The sequence below is a fragment of the Mercenaria mercenaria genome, chromosome 15 (assembly GCF_021730395.1).
Source record: "Mercenaria mercenaria strain notata chromosome 15, MADL_Memer_1, whole genome shotgun sequence".
In the NCBI taxonomy this organism is placed as follows: domain Eukaryota; kingdom Metazoa; phylum Mollusca; class Bivalvia; order Venerida; family Veneridae; genus Mercenaria; species Mercenaria mercenaria.
The window spans coordinates 72,119,569-72,135,637 of NC_069375.1; the positions used below are offsets into that span (position 1 = coordinate 72,119,569).

The window sequence follows — 16,069 nt, forward strand, 5'->3', positions numbered from 1 at the left end:
AAGTAACCAAGAATAAGTTACATCGTCAGTGTAAAAATATTCTGTTTAACTATTTACGGTGGGTTTAAGCAAACAACTATATTTTCAAATGTTTTACACTGTCTTTTTTTATTATTTCAGAATCCGTGGTTGACATTTTGCCAAAATCTGTACAATAAAGTAAAAGTGTACAGTGTTGAGAGATAAGCTTTAACATTTGTGCAAAAATATTTTGTTCACCTATGGGATGTTTGCACACTTATTTATGCGCTATCCTTTAATTTAGACTATTGTTTGTTTCCGGATTTTGTGGTTGACACTCAGACGGAACTAGCTTACTTGCATACCAGATGGGGATTTCCGGTATTTTTACCGGTGCTGGAAAAATCCATCTTACACCCCGGAGTGTAAGATGATTCTCGTGCTTTAAATGATATATTTCGAACTACATATATGTAGAAGTTTATATATTTATTTATATTTTATTTAAAAAAAAAACGGAATAAAAATCCAATACCTTGACAGTTCCTCTTTGTTCCTGATAGTATATTTCTCTATTCAAAACACGTTATGTTATCAAAAATTCATAACGTTACGCTGCAACTGATCAAACAAAACTGGAACTAAACATTGTTATTTGTCTTTGAAACGTCGCTTTCCCGCGCTTTGTTTACGCTGCTATAAGAAATAGTTCTAGAATGTCATTCGATTGATTTTATTTTTATTATTATTTTGATATCGGTATGCAAGAAAAAGATTCTGTCACTGGTTATAGGTGCAGATGGGAATATCCGGCTCTCGGGTAACTGTTTAGGCGGTAACTCGGCAGGAGCCTCGTTACCGCCTAAACAGTTACCCTCGGGACCGGAAATTCCCATCTGCACCTACAACCAATGAAAGATTCTTATATTACTGTACATTTTCCAGAAATTCAACATTTGTGTAAATGTATTCTGCTGAGCTATTAACGGCGGCGTGTTTACAAACAATTGTTGCTTTTTTTTAATGCGTCTTTAATTACCGGGACTAAAATTTGATTTCGGATTCCGTGGCGGACGATGAAGGAAGTAGGAATATAGCAAAGTAATATTTTATAGTTACTTCGTCAGTTAAAAATATTCTGTTTAACTATTTACTGTGGGTGTAAGCAAACAATTGCATTTTCATATGTTATACACTGTAATTTGGAAAAAAGTTTTGTTTTTCTTTATTTCGGAATCCGTGGTTGACATACTAGTATTTGGAAAATCTGGAGAGTAAAGTAAAAGTGTACAATGTCCAGAGATAAGCTTTAACATTTGTGTAAAAATATTTTGTTCACCTATGGGATGTTTGAACACTATTGTTTTTGCTGTTGTTGTTATTGTTGTTTTCAGGTGTCATTCTTTAATTTAGACTAGTATTTGTTTCGGAATCCGTGGCTGACTCTGACGGAAATGGCTTTACAGTAAAGCCCCAAATTTTATACTTCCAAAAATTTAGCAATACGTGATTAATGTTGACGGAATTAGCCATAAAATGTTACATGTCCATGGATAAGTAAAAAAATAATCTATTCTTTGTTGATTACGAACTACTTAATCATAATTTGGGCTGGGCTTAAATTGAATTCGGAATAAGTAGCTGTAGCAGTGTGAATGATGTTTCAACGAATTTTCACAGTTTTTTACCATCTTCCGAAATGGCTTTTAAACGCAAACGGACCTATCTAATATAGTAATCGCGATACTTGTAAAAAGGAAAGAGATGCATTTTAAAATTGAGTAATACGAGCAAATCAGAATATGTGGTTGACTGTGACTGTTGTAACGATATTTTAAGCAAATATTGAAACTTTTCAAACAACTTGTTAGTGTGCAAAGTGCTTATTTTATCCTATCATGTTTACAATCTTTGGAAAGCAGAACCCATCCTAAAGGTAAACGATATCACAACGAAGTTGAAAATACGTTTCTATAAAAGTGTTTTGCAGATTAAGGTTATTACATAATTACAGCGGCCTACCAAGAAAAAAAACGCACAATGTCGTGGTAGTTATTATTACAAAAAGATTTAAAGTCGCCGTAAACTAATTCATTGTTTTATAAAACATAATGTGTAAAGACTTTTATTAACACATCATACCACTTACGATATATAGTTACATAATATAATTTTGGATAGTGTCAAATCATATCTAAACAATAAACAATTACTTTTCGAATACATAGAATACAGAAATAAACAACAGAACATTTTATATTCAAAACTACAGACCATATCCGGTACAGTAAGGCGTGAAAAATGTTTGTTTCCATTATCCCAACCAACCATAAATTTTGGCCTGACACTAAATGTTTTTATGGCCTAGGAGATATTTTTTTAACATTTTTTTTTAATTTGCAGAACTGCACTTTCTATGATTTAAACATGGTCAGTGATGCTAGGAATCAACTTACTGTTGCTCTCAAGGCATAACTCCCTTATCTTCATTAATATTTTGACACAAAAAAAATCCGAAAAGTCTCCATTAATAAATTTAAGAAAAATAATTCGACCTACCTACCCTTTTTTGAGCATCATTACTAGCAACAAAGAATTTTAGGCCTAATTAAAGAAAAATATAGCTCTTCGGCTTAATCATACCTAGAGTACAAGTCAACGTAAAATTAGACATATATAAAACACAATATTATTTTTTATTATAAACATACAATAAATATATATCTAAGTTATAATTAAGAAAAACAATACATATTTGCAAACACAATGTCATTATTAGACAGTTTGAGATTTCAAACTTCGCCTTCCCCTTCAACGTCTCTCATATATATTTTGGGTAAAACGTCACCGATATGCGTGTATTTTATTTATATCACACGTTGCTACTAAAGTTTTCCATGTAATATCACGTAAGCCTAAGACTTCTCTTTATTACTATGCGAAATAAAAAGCTTAGTTTCAGGATTTCTGCTTATTAAGTCATTTGATTATCCATATATATAATTAGACTAAATTTGATGCGAAACACTATCAATAGGTATAAGAATAATGAAGTTTTGTATGGCTAATGATTTTAACTAAATACATTGAATTGAACCTGGAAGTATGAAGTTATCAACTGATTTTGAGAAACTTTGAGATTTTGTTCAAACTTTAACTTCTACGGCATATTTGTGTCCCCAGGCGGTATCGATTATACCAGATAGGCCTTTTTGTCGTATAAAGTGAAGTTTTGAACGTCCGAAGGTGTGATATCACGAAAGTCGAAACTTCATTCTTTTTACATCTACTCTGTCCACATACTCGGCATCAAAGACTGAAATCTGGATGGAGGCACATGGCATGACAGTCATTTTACTTGAAAAATAAATAATTACGCGCGATTATCATTTGGTGGAACATTTTATTTTCACATCCAAATAAAATCAATCTGTTTCTGTCGGACACTTAATACGACAATTGCGTTTTAATCATAAACATAAAATGGTACTAGTAAGACGGAAATTCTTCTGAAGTATCGGACAATTTCAGATCTATGATATCATGATGCGAGAAGTATCCTGTTAGCCGTATTGGATAACTCCATTCTTTAAATGCACGGAACCAGAGCCTGGCAGAGGGACATTGTGGGTTAATTCCCCCTTTGTTTCTTACATTTTACAAAGAAAGTCGGTCTTGAAACTCGGTGTGACTCTACCCTACCCCCCCCCCCCCCCCCCCCCCCCCCCCCCCCCCTTAAATTGGGTGACCCCCTCTTTAATGTTGGTGTCCCTCTAACCAAAATTCCTGGATCCGCAGATGCTTTACTTATAAAATAGTATATTAAAATCATATTGTGCTGTCTGAGAGTTTGGCATTATACAGAGTCATACAGAGTGTCATTATCACTTAGATACGATCATTATAGGTTATTAACTTTGTATGTGGATATATGCACGAGTTCTGCACAGCGGTAATATTGCGCGACTTTAGGAGCGCAATATTGTCTGCGAAAGAACGAGTGCATATATCCACATACAAAGTTGATAACCTTTTTATTACATATCCACTATCAAATGATTAATTTATATTTAAATTATCGTTCTGTCACGAAAGACAGGAAAAAATACGGAAAAAAATTCTCCGAAAACGCAATTAACAAATCAAACTGACGCGCATTAATATTTTCCGCGAAAATGACGTCAACTTGTTGTCGCAACGTGCGCGTGGACGCCATGGACATCACGCGATTCTTTCCATTACAACGTTAAGAAACCATTCCACGTCCTATATTAGTCCAACTCATGACGTAATTATAACTTTCATTTCATTTCAGTGTGATAAATTACTACATGCTAGTATCTAATAGGTCAGATTAATCAAAGTGTAAAAGTAAACAAAATGTTGCATAAATTACAAATTAAACAAACACACAATAGCAACAAAAAAATCTAAAGAAACGAGATCCGCAATGGACGCACCGTCAGGGGAGGTAACTAGAGTCACGGATTGTGACTAGTCCGATATGAAAGCGTTCAACGTCATGATATGGAAAAATATTGCACGATCGCGGTCCATTGAAACCCAATGGAAAATAATTTTAGGTATGTAATAATCATTTTTATTTCCTCTCATGCATGATTTACAATCGTGCATTGTATACTGACTATACTGACATAATTTTATATAAAACCTAAATGTTTGGAGCAACACTAACGATTTTTTTACATTGTTCACATTGTTTTATCGTCTGATTTTTTTTTTTGGTAATCGCTCTAATATCCATGATTATATTAATTGAAATGTTTTTTATTTAATTTTCATTTTTTCATTTCTAAAGCCGCTTGTAAAATTCCTGCCCTTTCGGACAATTGGTATCAAAATGCACGAAAAAAACGATCATAATTACGGACAAATTGAATGGGCGGATTAAAAGAAGTAAGGTTCATTCTAATGTTTGAAATCTCAAGGAATTTTAATCGAACTTCAACTTTATACGTTAACTTCACAAGAGACGTTGAAGGGGAAGGCGAAGGTTGAAATCTCAAACTCTCTATTATCATATCATTTGCATACTTCTACAAGTGGCATTATATCATTTCAGAATCCGCATAATATATTTTGTTCGTGATGTGTCGTATAATAAAGCGTAAAAGGCGGGGCAAATACAGTAGGCGGGATAAGAACGCGTGGTTGACTTACGTGCAAGATTTCGTGGTTGACAAAAAGCGATAAGGCTATATACCAATGAAAGAAATTGTTCTTTGTTTCATATAAAATTCAGCTACTTCAGAACAATTTTGTTACAGTTTCTAGATTTTCACTCCGTCGTAGACCTATTTTCCACAAGATATCCATACATTTACTTCAAGAAAACGAAAAGAAAAAGGGGTGTTGAATAGTATGCAGTGAAATGCAAGTCAACTGAAGTCAGGTACCCTCATATTGCCGCATTTCAGAAAGCGGTCCGCAGAATAAACACCCTACTTTCGTTTTCAAGTAAACAACTCGAAAACATGCGAATATTAGCATGAAAAGTGTCCTATTTTATGTAAAATTCATTTCACGAGTGAAATAATGCCCATTTGGCCCCCGATTTACGCGCAAATGCGCGGAAAATGGAAAAATTAGGATCTATTTATTATGGACTTCTTTCGACTACACCACGGAAGCACATTTTTGACCGAATTACTGCATTATAACCATAAGGTCAGAGACCACCAATTCAAAAAAGTACAGGGAACTTACTGGGAATGAGGTAAGTGTATACCTGGGAATAAGGTAACGTATGTGCGTTCTGATTGGTCAGTCATGTAAACAAAGCCAGGAAGTGATTATTTTTTCAAAATTGATATTTTTTCACTGCATTTACAGTATTTTATTATACATTTTGACAAAATTTGCTACATTTTATGTGTATTGAAAAAAAGTTTTATCAAACGAATTTCTCCCGCCATGTCAAAGATGTAAACAGGGGGTCATCTCATTCACACGAAAATTACTTAAATAAAGTATCACTATTCATATGTTTTTCGTCCGATATTTTGGTAGAACTAAGATAGTTCTTGAAAAACTTGTAATTAGATATACATGTTTCGATGTATGGAAGGCCGTAGACGCCATAATGTTACAATGTAAGTCTATGGTAAAACAATTGGTGGTCTCTAACCTATAATAGAGCTAAAACATGACTTTCGTCGGAAGTCATCACAGGTAATGTTAATGGCCACAAATCTGTTGTAAATGATGTAGAAAGACGTTTTCGTGCAAAAATAAGCGTGAAATTTGATTTTTTTTTTTAAATTTGGCCTCTTTTTTTAACAGGTGTGCCCATTTTTATCTGAACTTTTTTGACAAAAAGGATCATTTTTATCTCTGTAATGTTAGAGAATGATCAAAATTATTAGACCTTATTTCTATTTTTTACGGAATGAATCGTATTTCAGCTTCCAAGTCAAATCAAAAGCAGACAACTGAAATTTCCACGAAAAATTGAAATCTTACGACGACAGGGACTGAGCCTGGGCATATAAATCGACAGGGGGTGACCTCAGTAAACTGTCCATATCTTTCTTAAAACTGAACATTTCTTGATGAAACTTTGTAAGACATTTGGTAATGGATCATGTTTCACAATATCACTGTAAAATTGGAAAATGTGATACGAAACATTCATCTATAGGTCAGAGACCACCAATTCAAAAAAGTACAGGGAACTTACTGGGAATGAGGTAAGTGTATACCTGGGAATAAGGTAACGTCTGTGCGTTCTGATTGGTCAGTCATGTAAACAAAGCCAATTCCGATCAAGTTAAGAGGTCAAATGTAAATACGTCTCAGAAAAAACTATGGGTTAAGATTCCAAAAAAATGTAACTTAACATGACATGGTTGTACCTGCAAGAACGGTGTACTTTAGCTTTTATCTGGCGATTTTTAGTCTACATTTTGCTATTATTCTTGGATAATTGTGAATGATATAACAGTTGTGTAAGCTTAAACACTAAGAACTAATTCAATACAACATTCGTTTAGAAAATATTATTTTGTACCATTGGACTATCATGTGCATTTATAAGACCGACATGTTGAGATTCCAGGAAAACAAACATGGACTATGCTAGAACTTTGATTACTATATTTGTAGCACTTTCAATGAATGAAAAATTTTGCAGAATCTGTTGAAGGATCCGTCTAAAGCACAGAAAGCAACCAAATAAAAAAAAAATAGCAAACCCGGTTTGACTGAGCCTGTTCGAGAGCGGTATTGGATTGAGCACTATGCACCGGTTAAAGCTGGATCAAGTCTCACGGGGGATTCAAACCTATTATATAGAGATAAATAACAATATTTCGTGTCCGATATATAGCTTACACATAAATGTATCAATTTTTCATACATGTACATGTCCGCTAGTGTTAGAGTCGAAATAATAAACATGTTTCTATAATTTATCGACGATTTATATAGTATGGGCGGTCGTTTGGGTGCGAGTAATTAAATCACTCGTGCTACGCACTCGTTATTCAATTAGTACGCATCCAAAGTCCCGCCCATATATTATTCACCTGGTAAAATATAGAGACATATTTTATTTCCTAAGTATATTTCATACCTATCAAGGTCCGAGGCCCATCCTGCATGCTGGATTCTGTGGTATTTTTCAACACTAACGGACATGTACATGTATGAAAAATTGATACATTTATATGTAAGCTATATATCGGACACGAAATATTGTTATTTAACTCTATATAATAGGTTTGAATCCCCCGTAAGACTTGACATATGATTTAGTCAGCGCGCTGCTGTACATGGTATGCTCTCAGGCTTTATAAAGTTATATAAAATTCGATTTATAACTGTATAAGATATAGCCCGGATTCGTAGTTTACAAACTGAAGGACAGTAGCAACAAAGCATACCAATAGTTGCCAAACAGATCGATCACTAATTATGTCTGTGAATTGTACTAGTGTAAACATGCTTTTTACCTGTGTCGTCGTAGACTTTGGCGAGAAGCGAATGACTTTCCACAACAATGGATCGGCAAAGTACCAGCATTTCCTTTCTCATGGGTATATAGATTTCTTTTGTACTTAAAACTTCTTCCCTAAGTTCCACATAAGTTAGCTAAATCACCCGTTTCTGGATCAGCCATGCTCCTGAAAAAATGACTTGGTGGATTAATTAGCGTAAATTGTTTCCTTTGTGGATTAGCATATTCATAAAATACACGTTTTCCCTTTCAGTGATACTCTGATTTCATATTAAATATGTTTCATTCAGGTAAATAGAAAACTTTGGAAGTTTTCTTTGCGAAAACATGACCACTGGAACAGGATTTGTATAAAATACATGTAAAAAATAATATTTTCTTGGTGGATAAGCCAATGCGACCGGGCGAGTAGAAAAGGTGTTCAAGGGTGTTTGTATATTTAGCGACGGTCTAGAAGGAAACTATTAACATGGAAGATAGAATACTATTTTCTCCTTCGTATGCAACATATTTCATAAAAATTGGTTGAGAAATAAAAAAACTTACATTGATTTGAAGATTTGAATCAACTACTTTTGTTGATAATTTCTTCTTTGCGGAATAGCGATATGACGTACAACGATCACGTGATTCTCCACCCTGAGTAAACACGTCGGCAGTTATCATAACACAGATAAGCGTACCAAGGAGTGGTGTGTTTGTTTGTTTGTTTGTTTGTTTTGGGTTTAACGCCGTTTTTCAACAGTATTTTTCAACAGTATTTCAGGAGTGGTGTGTATAGAAGATAAACTAAGCGTGTTCGGCAATCGCGTATAACCCGGATTTTAGACATGGCAGAATCCATCCTAAAAAACTTGACAATGGATCAAAAACTAAAGGTTATAACATTTACTTCTTTCATTATTAATGAGCCGTGCCATGGGAAAAGCAACATAGTGGGTTTGCGACCAGCATGGATCCAGACCATGCTGTTCGCTTTTAAAGCCTATTGAAATTGGAGAAATTGTTAGCTAACAGCATGGATGCGCAGAGACTGGTCGCAAACCCACTATGTTGGTTTTCTCATGGCACGGCTCATTTGTACGATTAATGTGTACAGTAGATATAGGTCAGCAGTTAATTATAAAATTTTCATTATTCATTATCTGGTTTTAAATCATCAGTCATATACAAAAACAATGACTATACGTTTCCCGTATTTTTGCCAACACTACCATGATTTGTATAGCAGGTATAATAGACTATATGAAGTTCATATAGATTATTTTTCATGTTGACATTAACCAAACTAAGACATTGTGTTATAACCAGGTAGATAACATACGCCTTATCAAATCCAGTTTGACCTTGAAAGATGAAAGATACGATTTCAGGTTGATTTACAACTGAACATGATGAATTTCATTGAGTTTATTTTAACGTTTAGTGATATCACTTCTTTAAGTTAACTAATTGAATTAGTAGATCACATTATTTCCACCCTTCTCATCCCCCCCCCCCCCCCCCCCCCCCCCCCCCCCCACCCACACACACACACACACACAAATAAAGACAATGACTGGCATTGCTATTATTACGCATAAAATATTTTTATCTTCTGTATGCCATTAAACGCCAATTTACTCCAGATATCTCTTTACAGTTACATCCTATGTAATAAGTGAGAGCGGGGGCTCCATGGCTCCATTGGTTGAGGTCGCTGACTGATTAAATCACTTGCCCCTCATCGATGTGGGTTAGAGCCTAACTTTGGGGAGAACAATTCTTCATGTGAGTAAGCCATCCAGCCGGCTTACGCGGAAGGCCGGTGGTTCTACCCAGGTGCCTGCTTGTGATAAAATAATGCACGGACGTTAACCCCCCCCCCCCCCCCCCCCCCCCCAAAAAAAAAAGGAAACGAAATAATTGTTCGATAGTTTTATTCATTTTCGAGTCAGCATTTTTTCTATTATCATAGAATTGTTACTTGTAATTCGATATAAATAAACTTATGTTTCATATTCAGGCTTTCGAAAAAACACGTGCAAAGTTCAGCGTGCCTGGTGCGAAACTTGTGCTTATCACGGAGGAATACTATGATGCCGCCTTGAAGTTTGCTCGAGAAAATTACCTCCCACATGAACCTTTGAATAAAGCATTTGGTGTGCCTTGGAGTCAAGAGCAGGAAAAGTTTTGGTTGAAAATGTTGAAACTCAACTTATCTCTAATGCTGATAAATGAAGAAAGCGGAGAACCGATGGCATTCCGGGTAACTAGAATTGCTAGGTACGATGACAAAATAAATCTAGAATTAATACAAACGCCGCCTTTTAGGGAATTGATACGCTATTGTGTCTACGGTGACAGACAAGCGGATTTCTTCGGGCAAAATGGTATCACTGAAGCATTTCACTTTCTCGGACTGGCAGTGGCTGATAAATTCAAAAACCGTGGCCTTGCAACACAAATTTTTAACGCAGCAATTGACATGATACGGAACTTTGGAATTGACCCGGTGTACGTGAAAGTAGAAGGTTCATCAAATTTTTCGAAGAAAATATTTGAAAATGCAAACTTTGAGATATTGTACGAGTTACCGTTTGCAACGTGGGAAGTAGACGGAAAATTTCCAATTCAGAATACGGGTATACATAAATCGATGAAGATATATAGAAAGAAACTTACAGCTGAATCGTGATCAGAAATCTAAAAACTACCATGCTCAATTTGTGTTCCATGCATTTCAGAAATGATTTATTGATATAAGACGGTACGTAGCTACAACTGAACTGAACATATTGAGCAAATTATTCCATCTTGGTTTTATTTATTGACATACAGACGAACATGCAGCGTAGAAATGGTACATGGCGATTTAGCTCTGTTCAGTGATGCGTCTTACAATTTTGTGAAGATCATAAATTTGCCGGCTTTTTAAGTACAATACTTTATGTTTGTATATTCTGATGTAGATAGAAAAGAAGAATATGGTATTGTTCTGTAAACCATCAAAAAGCTCATTTTCAAATGCATTGAGGAATATGTTAGCTAATCGGAAGTGTATATACTATATTATCCTTTAAAAATAAAGTTACTGGTTTTATAAATTCTATCAATTGAAATTAAAAACAAGTTGTCATGGTTTTTGATTCAGCAATTTTATGTATAACATACCACTTCGCGTGATAGTAAAATTAATAACATTTCAGGAACTATTGACAATGTTTTCTTGTTGTCAGTTCCCCAGTTGACTGTATTCTCCTAATGTTGACCTGTTCTACACATGCAGACCGTATTCTCATGTTGATCGTTTCCTCATGTAGTAGAGATAGGCCTTAAAATTTTCAGTGATAGAATTACATTAAATAAAGTCTAGAAATTAATTTCCAAGTGCTTGAAATAACCAAAAATGATTTCACAAATGTGAAGTTTATGATAGTTTTGTTAATATCAATAACAGAAGTTTTATTTTTTAATTTAAAGTTGTGATCCACAAAGAATGACAACTCTTGCCTTGGGCTAGTACTTATAAGTAGAGATCTATTAGTTTACTTCCCTTGCAATTACACAATTGAGTGGAAAATGAAAACTGTTTAAGACACAATATCATACTTTTTTGCACAAAAAAATCATTAAGGATTTATTCATTTGTGTTTGATTTACCCCTCAAGACATGGTTCCTATGATTCTGTCAACTTACATATGGTAAAAAATTAACTTTTAACAAGCCAATAATAAAACGAAGTACCAGTAGGTAAATAGTAGTGCAGATAATACAGTTTTGCTTGTATCAAAATGTCACAATAGATCCACTTTTGTAATACAGAACACCTGGTAGGATTAGTAAAGGTGCAATTATATTGATCTCTATTTCCTATGCCTACATGTAGACAGTATTCTACTCATGTTGATAGTATTCTCCCCAACTTGATAGTATTCTCCTCATGTTGATAGTATTCTCCTCATGTTGAAAGTATTCTCCTCATGTTGATAGTATTCTCCTCATGTTGATAGTATTCTCCTCATATTGATAGTATTCTCCTGATATTGATAGTATTCTCCTCATGTTGAAACATGTTGATAGTATTCTCCTCATGTTGAAAGTATTCTCCTCATGTTGATAGTATTCTCCTCATGTTGATAGTATTCTCCTACTATTCTCCTCATATTGATAGTATTCTCCCCATGTTGATAGTATTCTCCTCATGTTGATAGTATTCTCCTCATATTGATAGTATTCTCCTCATGTTGATAGTATTCTCCTGATATTGATAGTATTCTCCTGATATTGATAGTATTCTCCTCATGTTGAAAGTATTCTCCCGATATTGATAATATTCTCCTCATGTTGATAGTATTCTCCTCATGTTGAAAGTATTCTCCTCATGTTGATAGTATTCTCCTCATATTGATAGTATTCTCCTCATGTTGAGAGTATTCTCCTCATGTTGAGAGTATTCTCCTCATGTTGATAGTATTCTCCTGATATTGAAAGTATTCTTCTGATATTGAAAGTATTCTCCTCATGTTGAAAGTATTCTCCTCATGTTGATACCTCATGTTGATAGTATTCTCCTCATGTTGATAGTATTTTCCTGATATTGAAAGTATTCTCATCATATTGATAGTATTCTCCTCATATTTAAAGTATTCTCCTGATATTGATAGTATTTTCCTCATGTTGATAGTATTCTCCTCATGTTGATAGTGTTCTCCTCATATTGATAGTATTCTCCTCATGTTAATAGTATTCTCCTCATGTTGATAGTATTCTCCTCATGTTGATAGTATTCTCCTGATATTGAAAGAATTCTCCTCATGTTGGAAGTATTCTCCTCATATTGAAAGTATTCTCCTCATGATGATAGTATTCTCCTCATGTTGATAGTATTCTCCTCATGTTGAAAGTATTCTTCTCATATTGATAGTATTCTCCTCATATTGATAGTATTTTCCTCATGTTGATAGTATTCTCCTCATGTTGATAGTGTTCTCCTCATATTGATAGTATTCTCCTGATATTGATAGTATTCTCCTCATATTGATAGTATTCTCCTCATGTTGATAGTATTCTCCTCATGTTGATAGTATTCTCCTCATGTTGATAGTATTCTCCTCATATTGATAGTATTCTCCTGATATTGAAAGAATTCTCCTCATGTTGGAAGTATTCTCCTCATATTGATAGTATTGTCCTCATGTTGATAGTATTCTTCTCATATTGATAGTATTCTCCTGATATTGAAAGTATTCTCCTCATGGTGATAATATTCTCCTCATGTTGATAGTATTCTCCTACTATCCTCCTCATATTGGTAGTATTCTCCTCATGTTTATAGTATTCTCCTGATATTGATAGTATTCTCCTCATGTTGAAAGTATTCTCCGCGTGTTGATAGTATTCTCCTGATATTGATAGTATTCTCCTCATGTTGATAGTATTCTCCTCATATTGATAGTATTCTCCTGATATTGAAAGTATTCTCCGCATGTTGAAAGTATTCTCCTCATATTGATAGTATTCTCCTTATGTTGATAGTATTCTCCTGGTATTGATAGTATTCTCCTCATATTGATGGCATTCTCTTGATATTGAAAGTATTCTCCTCATGTTGATAGTATTCTCCTGATATGGATAGCATTCTCCTGATATTGATAGTATTCACCTCATGCTGAAAGTATTCTCCTCATGTTGAAAGTATTCTCCTCATGTTGATAGTATTCTCCTCATGTTAAGAGTATTCTCCTCATGTTGATAGTATTCTCCTGATATTGAAAGTATTCTCCTGATATTGATATTGAAAGTATTCTCCTGATATTGAAAGTATTCTCCTGATATTGATAGTATTCTCCTCATGTTGATAGTATTCTCCTGATATTGATAGTATTCATCTCATGTTGATAGTATTCTCCTCATGTAGATAGTATTCTCCTCATGTTGAGAGGTATTCTCCTGATATTGATAGTATTCTCCTGATATTGATAGTATTCTCCTCATGCTGATAGTATTCTCCTCATGTTGAGAGTATTCTCCTCATGTTGATAGTATTCTCCTCATCATAGTATTCTCCTCATGTTGAGAGTATTCTCCTCATGTTGATAGTATTCTCCTCATGTTGAGAGGTATTTTCCTCATGTTGAGAGGTATTCTCCTCATGTTGAGAGGTATTCTCCTCATGTTGAAAGCATTCTCCTCATGTTGAGAGTATTCTCCTCATGTTGATAGTATTCTCCTCATGTTGAGAGGTATTCTCCTCATGTTGAGAGTATTCTCCTCATGTTGAGAGTATTCTCCTCATGTTGAGAGGTATTCTCCTCATGTTGAAAGTATTCTCCTCATGTTAAGAGTATTCTCCTCATGTTGAGAGGTATTCTCCTCATGTTGAAAGTATTCTCCTCATGTTGAGAGTATTCTCCTCATGTTGAGAGGTATTCTCCTCATGTTGAAAGTATTCTCCTCATGTTGAGAGTATTCTCCTCATGTTGAGAGTATTTTCCTCATGAGAGTATTTTCCTGATATTGATAGTATTCTCCTCATGTTGAAAGTATTCTCCTCATGTTGAGAGTATTCTTCTCATGTTGAGAGGTATTCTCCTCATGTTGAGAGGTATTCTCCTCATGTTGAAAGTATTCTCCTCATGTTGATAGTATTCTCCTCATGTTGAGAGTATTCTCCTCATGTTGAGAGTATTCTCCTCATGTTGATAGTATTCTCCTCATGTTTAGAGTATTCTCCTCATGTTGAGAGGTATTCTCCTCATGTTGAAAGTATTCTCCTCATGTTAAGAGTATTCTCCTCATGTTGAGAGGTATTCTCCTCATGTTGAAAGTACTCTCCTCATGTTGAGAGTATTCTCCTCATGTTGAGAGTATTTTCCTCATGAGAGTATTTTCCTGATATTGATAGTATTCTCCTCATGTTGAAAGTATTCTCCTCATGTTGAGAGTATTCTCCTCATGCTGAGAGGTATTCTCCTCATGTTGAAAGTATTCTCCTCATGTTAAGAGTATTCTCCTCATGTTGAGAGGTATTCTCCTCATGTTGAAAGTATTCTCCTCATGTTGAGAGTATTCTCCTCATGTTGAGAGTATTTTCCTCATGAGAGTATTTTCCTGATATTGATAGTATTCTCCACATGTTGAAAGTATTCTCCTCATGTTGAAAGTATTCTCCTCATGTTGACAACATTTTCCTCATATTCACAGTATTTTCCTTACGTAGTTAATATTCTTTTAATGTTGGCTGCATTCTTCTCATGTCGACAGTATTCTCCTCGTGTGACCGTATTCTCCTCATGTTGACAGTATTCACTTGTGACTGAATTCTCCACAAGCTGTCAGTATTGTCCTAATGATATCAATATTCTCCTCATATTTATTGCAAACTCTTCCTGTTGACAACAGTTTCATGTTGAAAATGTTGTCTTCATGTTGAAAATATTCCGCTCAAGTTTAAATATTGCACTCGTGTTATTAGCAGTATCCTCGATGTTGACAATATTATCCTCGTCATTTTGACAGTATACTTGTGTTGACGGTTTTCTCCTCATATTGATAGTATTCTCCTCATGTTGATAGTATTCTCCTCATGTTGGCTTCACTCTCATGGCGACCATATTCTCCTCGTGTTAAATGTATTGTGCTAATGTTGACAGTATTGACCTCTTTTTGACAGTATGATTCCCGTGTTGACAAAATTCTGTTGAACTCTCTCATCTTGACAGTATTCCCCTTGAGTTGACAGTATAGTTGTCATGTTGACCGTATTGTCCACGCGTTGACAGTATTATTATCATGTTGGCAGAATTTGTTTCATGTTGACAGTATATTGTTCTGATGTTGACCGCATTCACTTCGTATTGACAAATTCTTCTCATGTTGACAGTATTTTCTTCATGTTGGACCTATTTTCCTCATATTGACTCCATGTTGATCGTATTCCTCTTATATCTACCACATTTACCTCATATCTGCTTAAGTTGACTGTATTCTCCTCGTATTGACAGTGGTGGTATTCCCATATGTTGATAATGTATAAATTGTATGTCACGTTCCTTTAAACTCATACGCTGTATCCTTTAGAAACAAAGAACACCAAATCATTTCAATATACTTGATTTATTTGGTAAAAAGCACCTTGCAGATCTGTG

General features: G+C 34.7%; 1 protein-coding gene across 1 annotated transcript; it reads left to right on the plus strand.

Moving 5' to 3' along the window:
- The first annotated feature begins 7,677 nt into the window (after window positions 1-7,677).
- LOC128549178 (uncharacterized) lies at window positions 7,678-11,133 on the plus strand. Its single transcript, XM_053525683.1, has 3 exons — window positions 7,678-8,018; window positions 8,698-8,817; window positions 9,945-11,133. The coding sequence occupies exons 2-3, from the start codon at window positions 8,770-8,772 to the stop codon at window positions 10,614-10,616; spliced, it is 720 nt and encodes a 239-aa protein (XP_053381658.1). The 5' UTR covers window positions 7,678-8,018; window positions 8,698-8,769; the 3' UTR covers window positions 10,617-11,133.
- The last annotated feature ends 4,936 nt before the right edge of the window (window positions 11,134-16,069 follow it).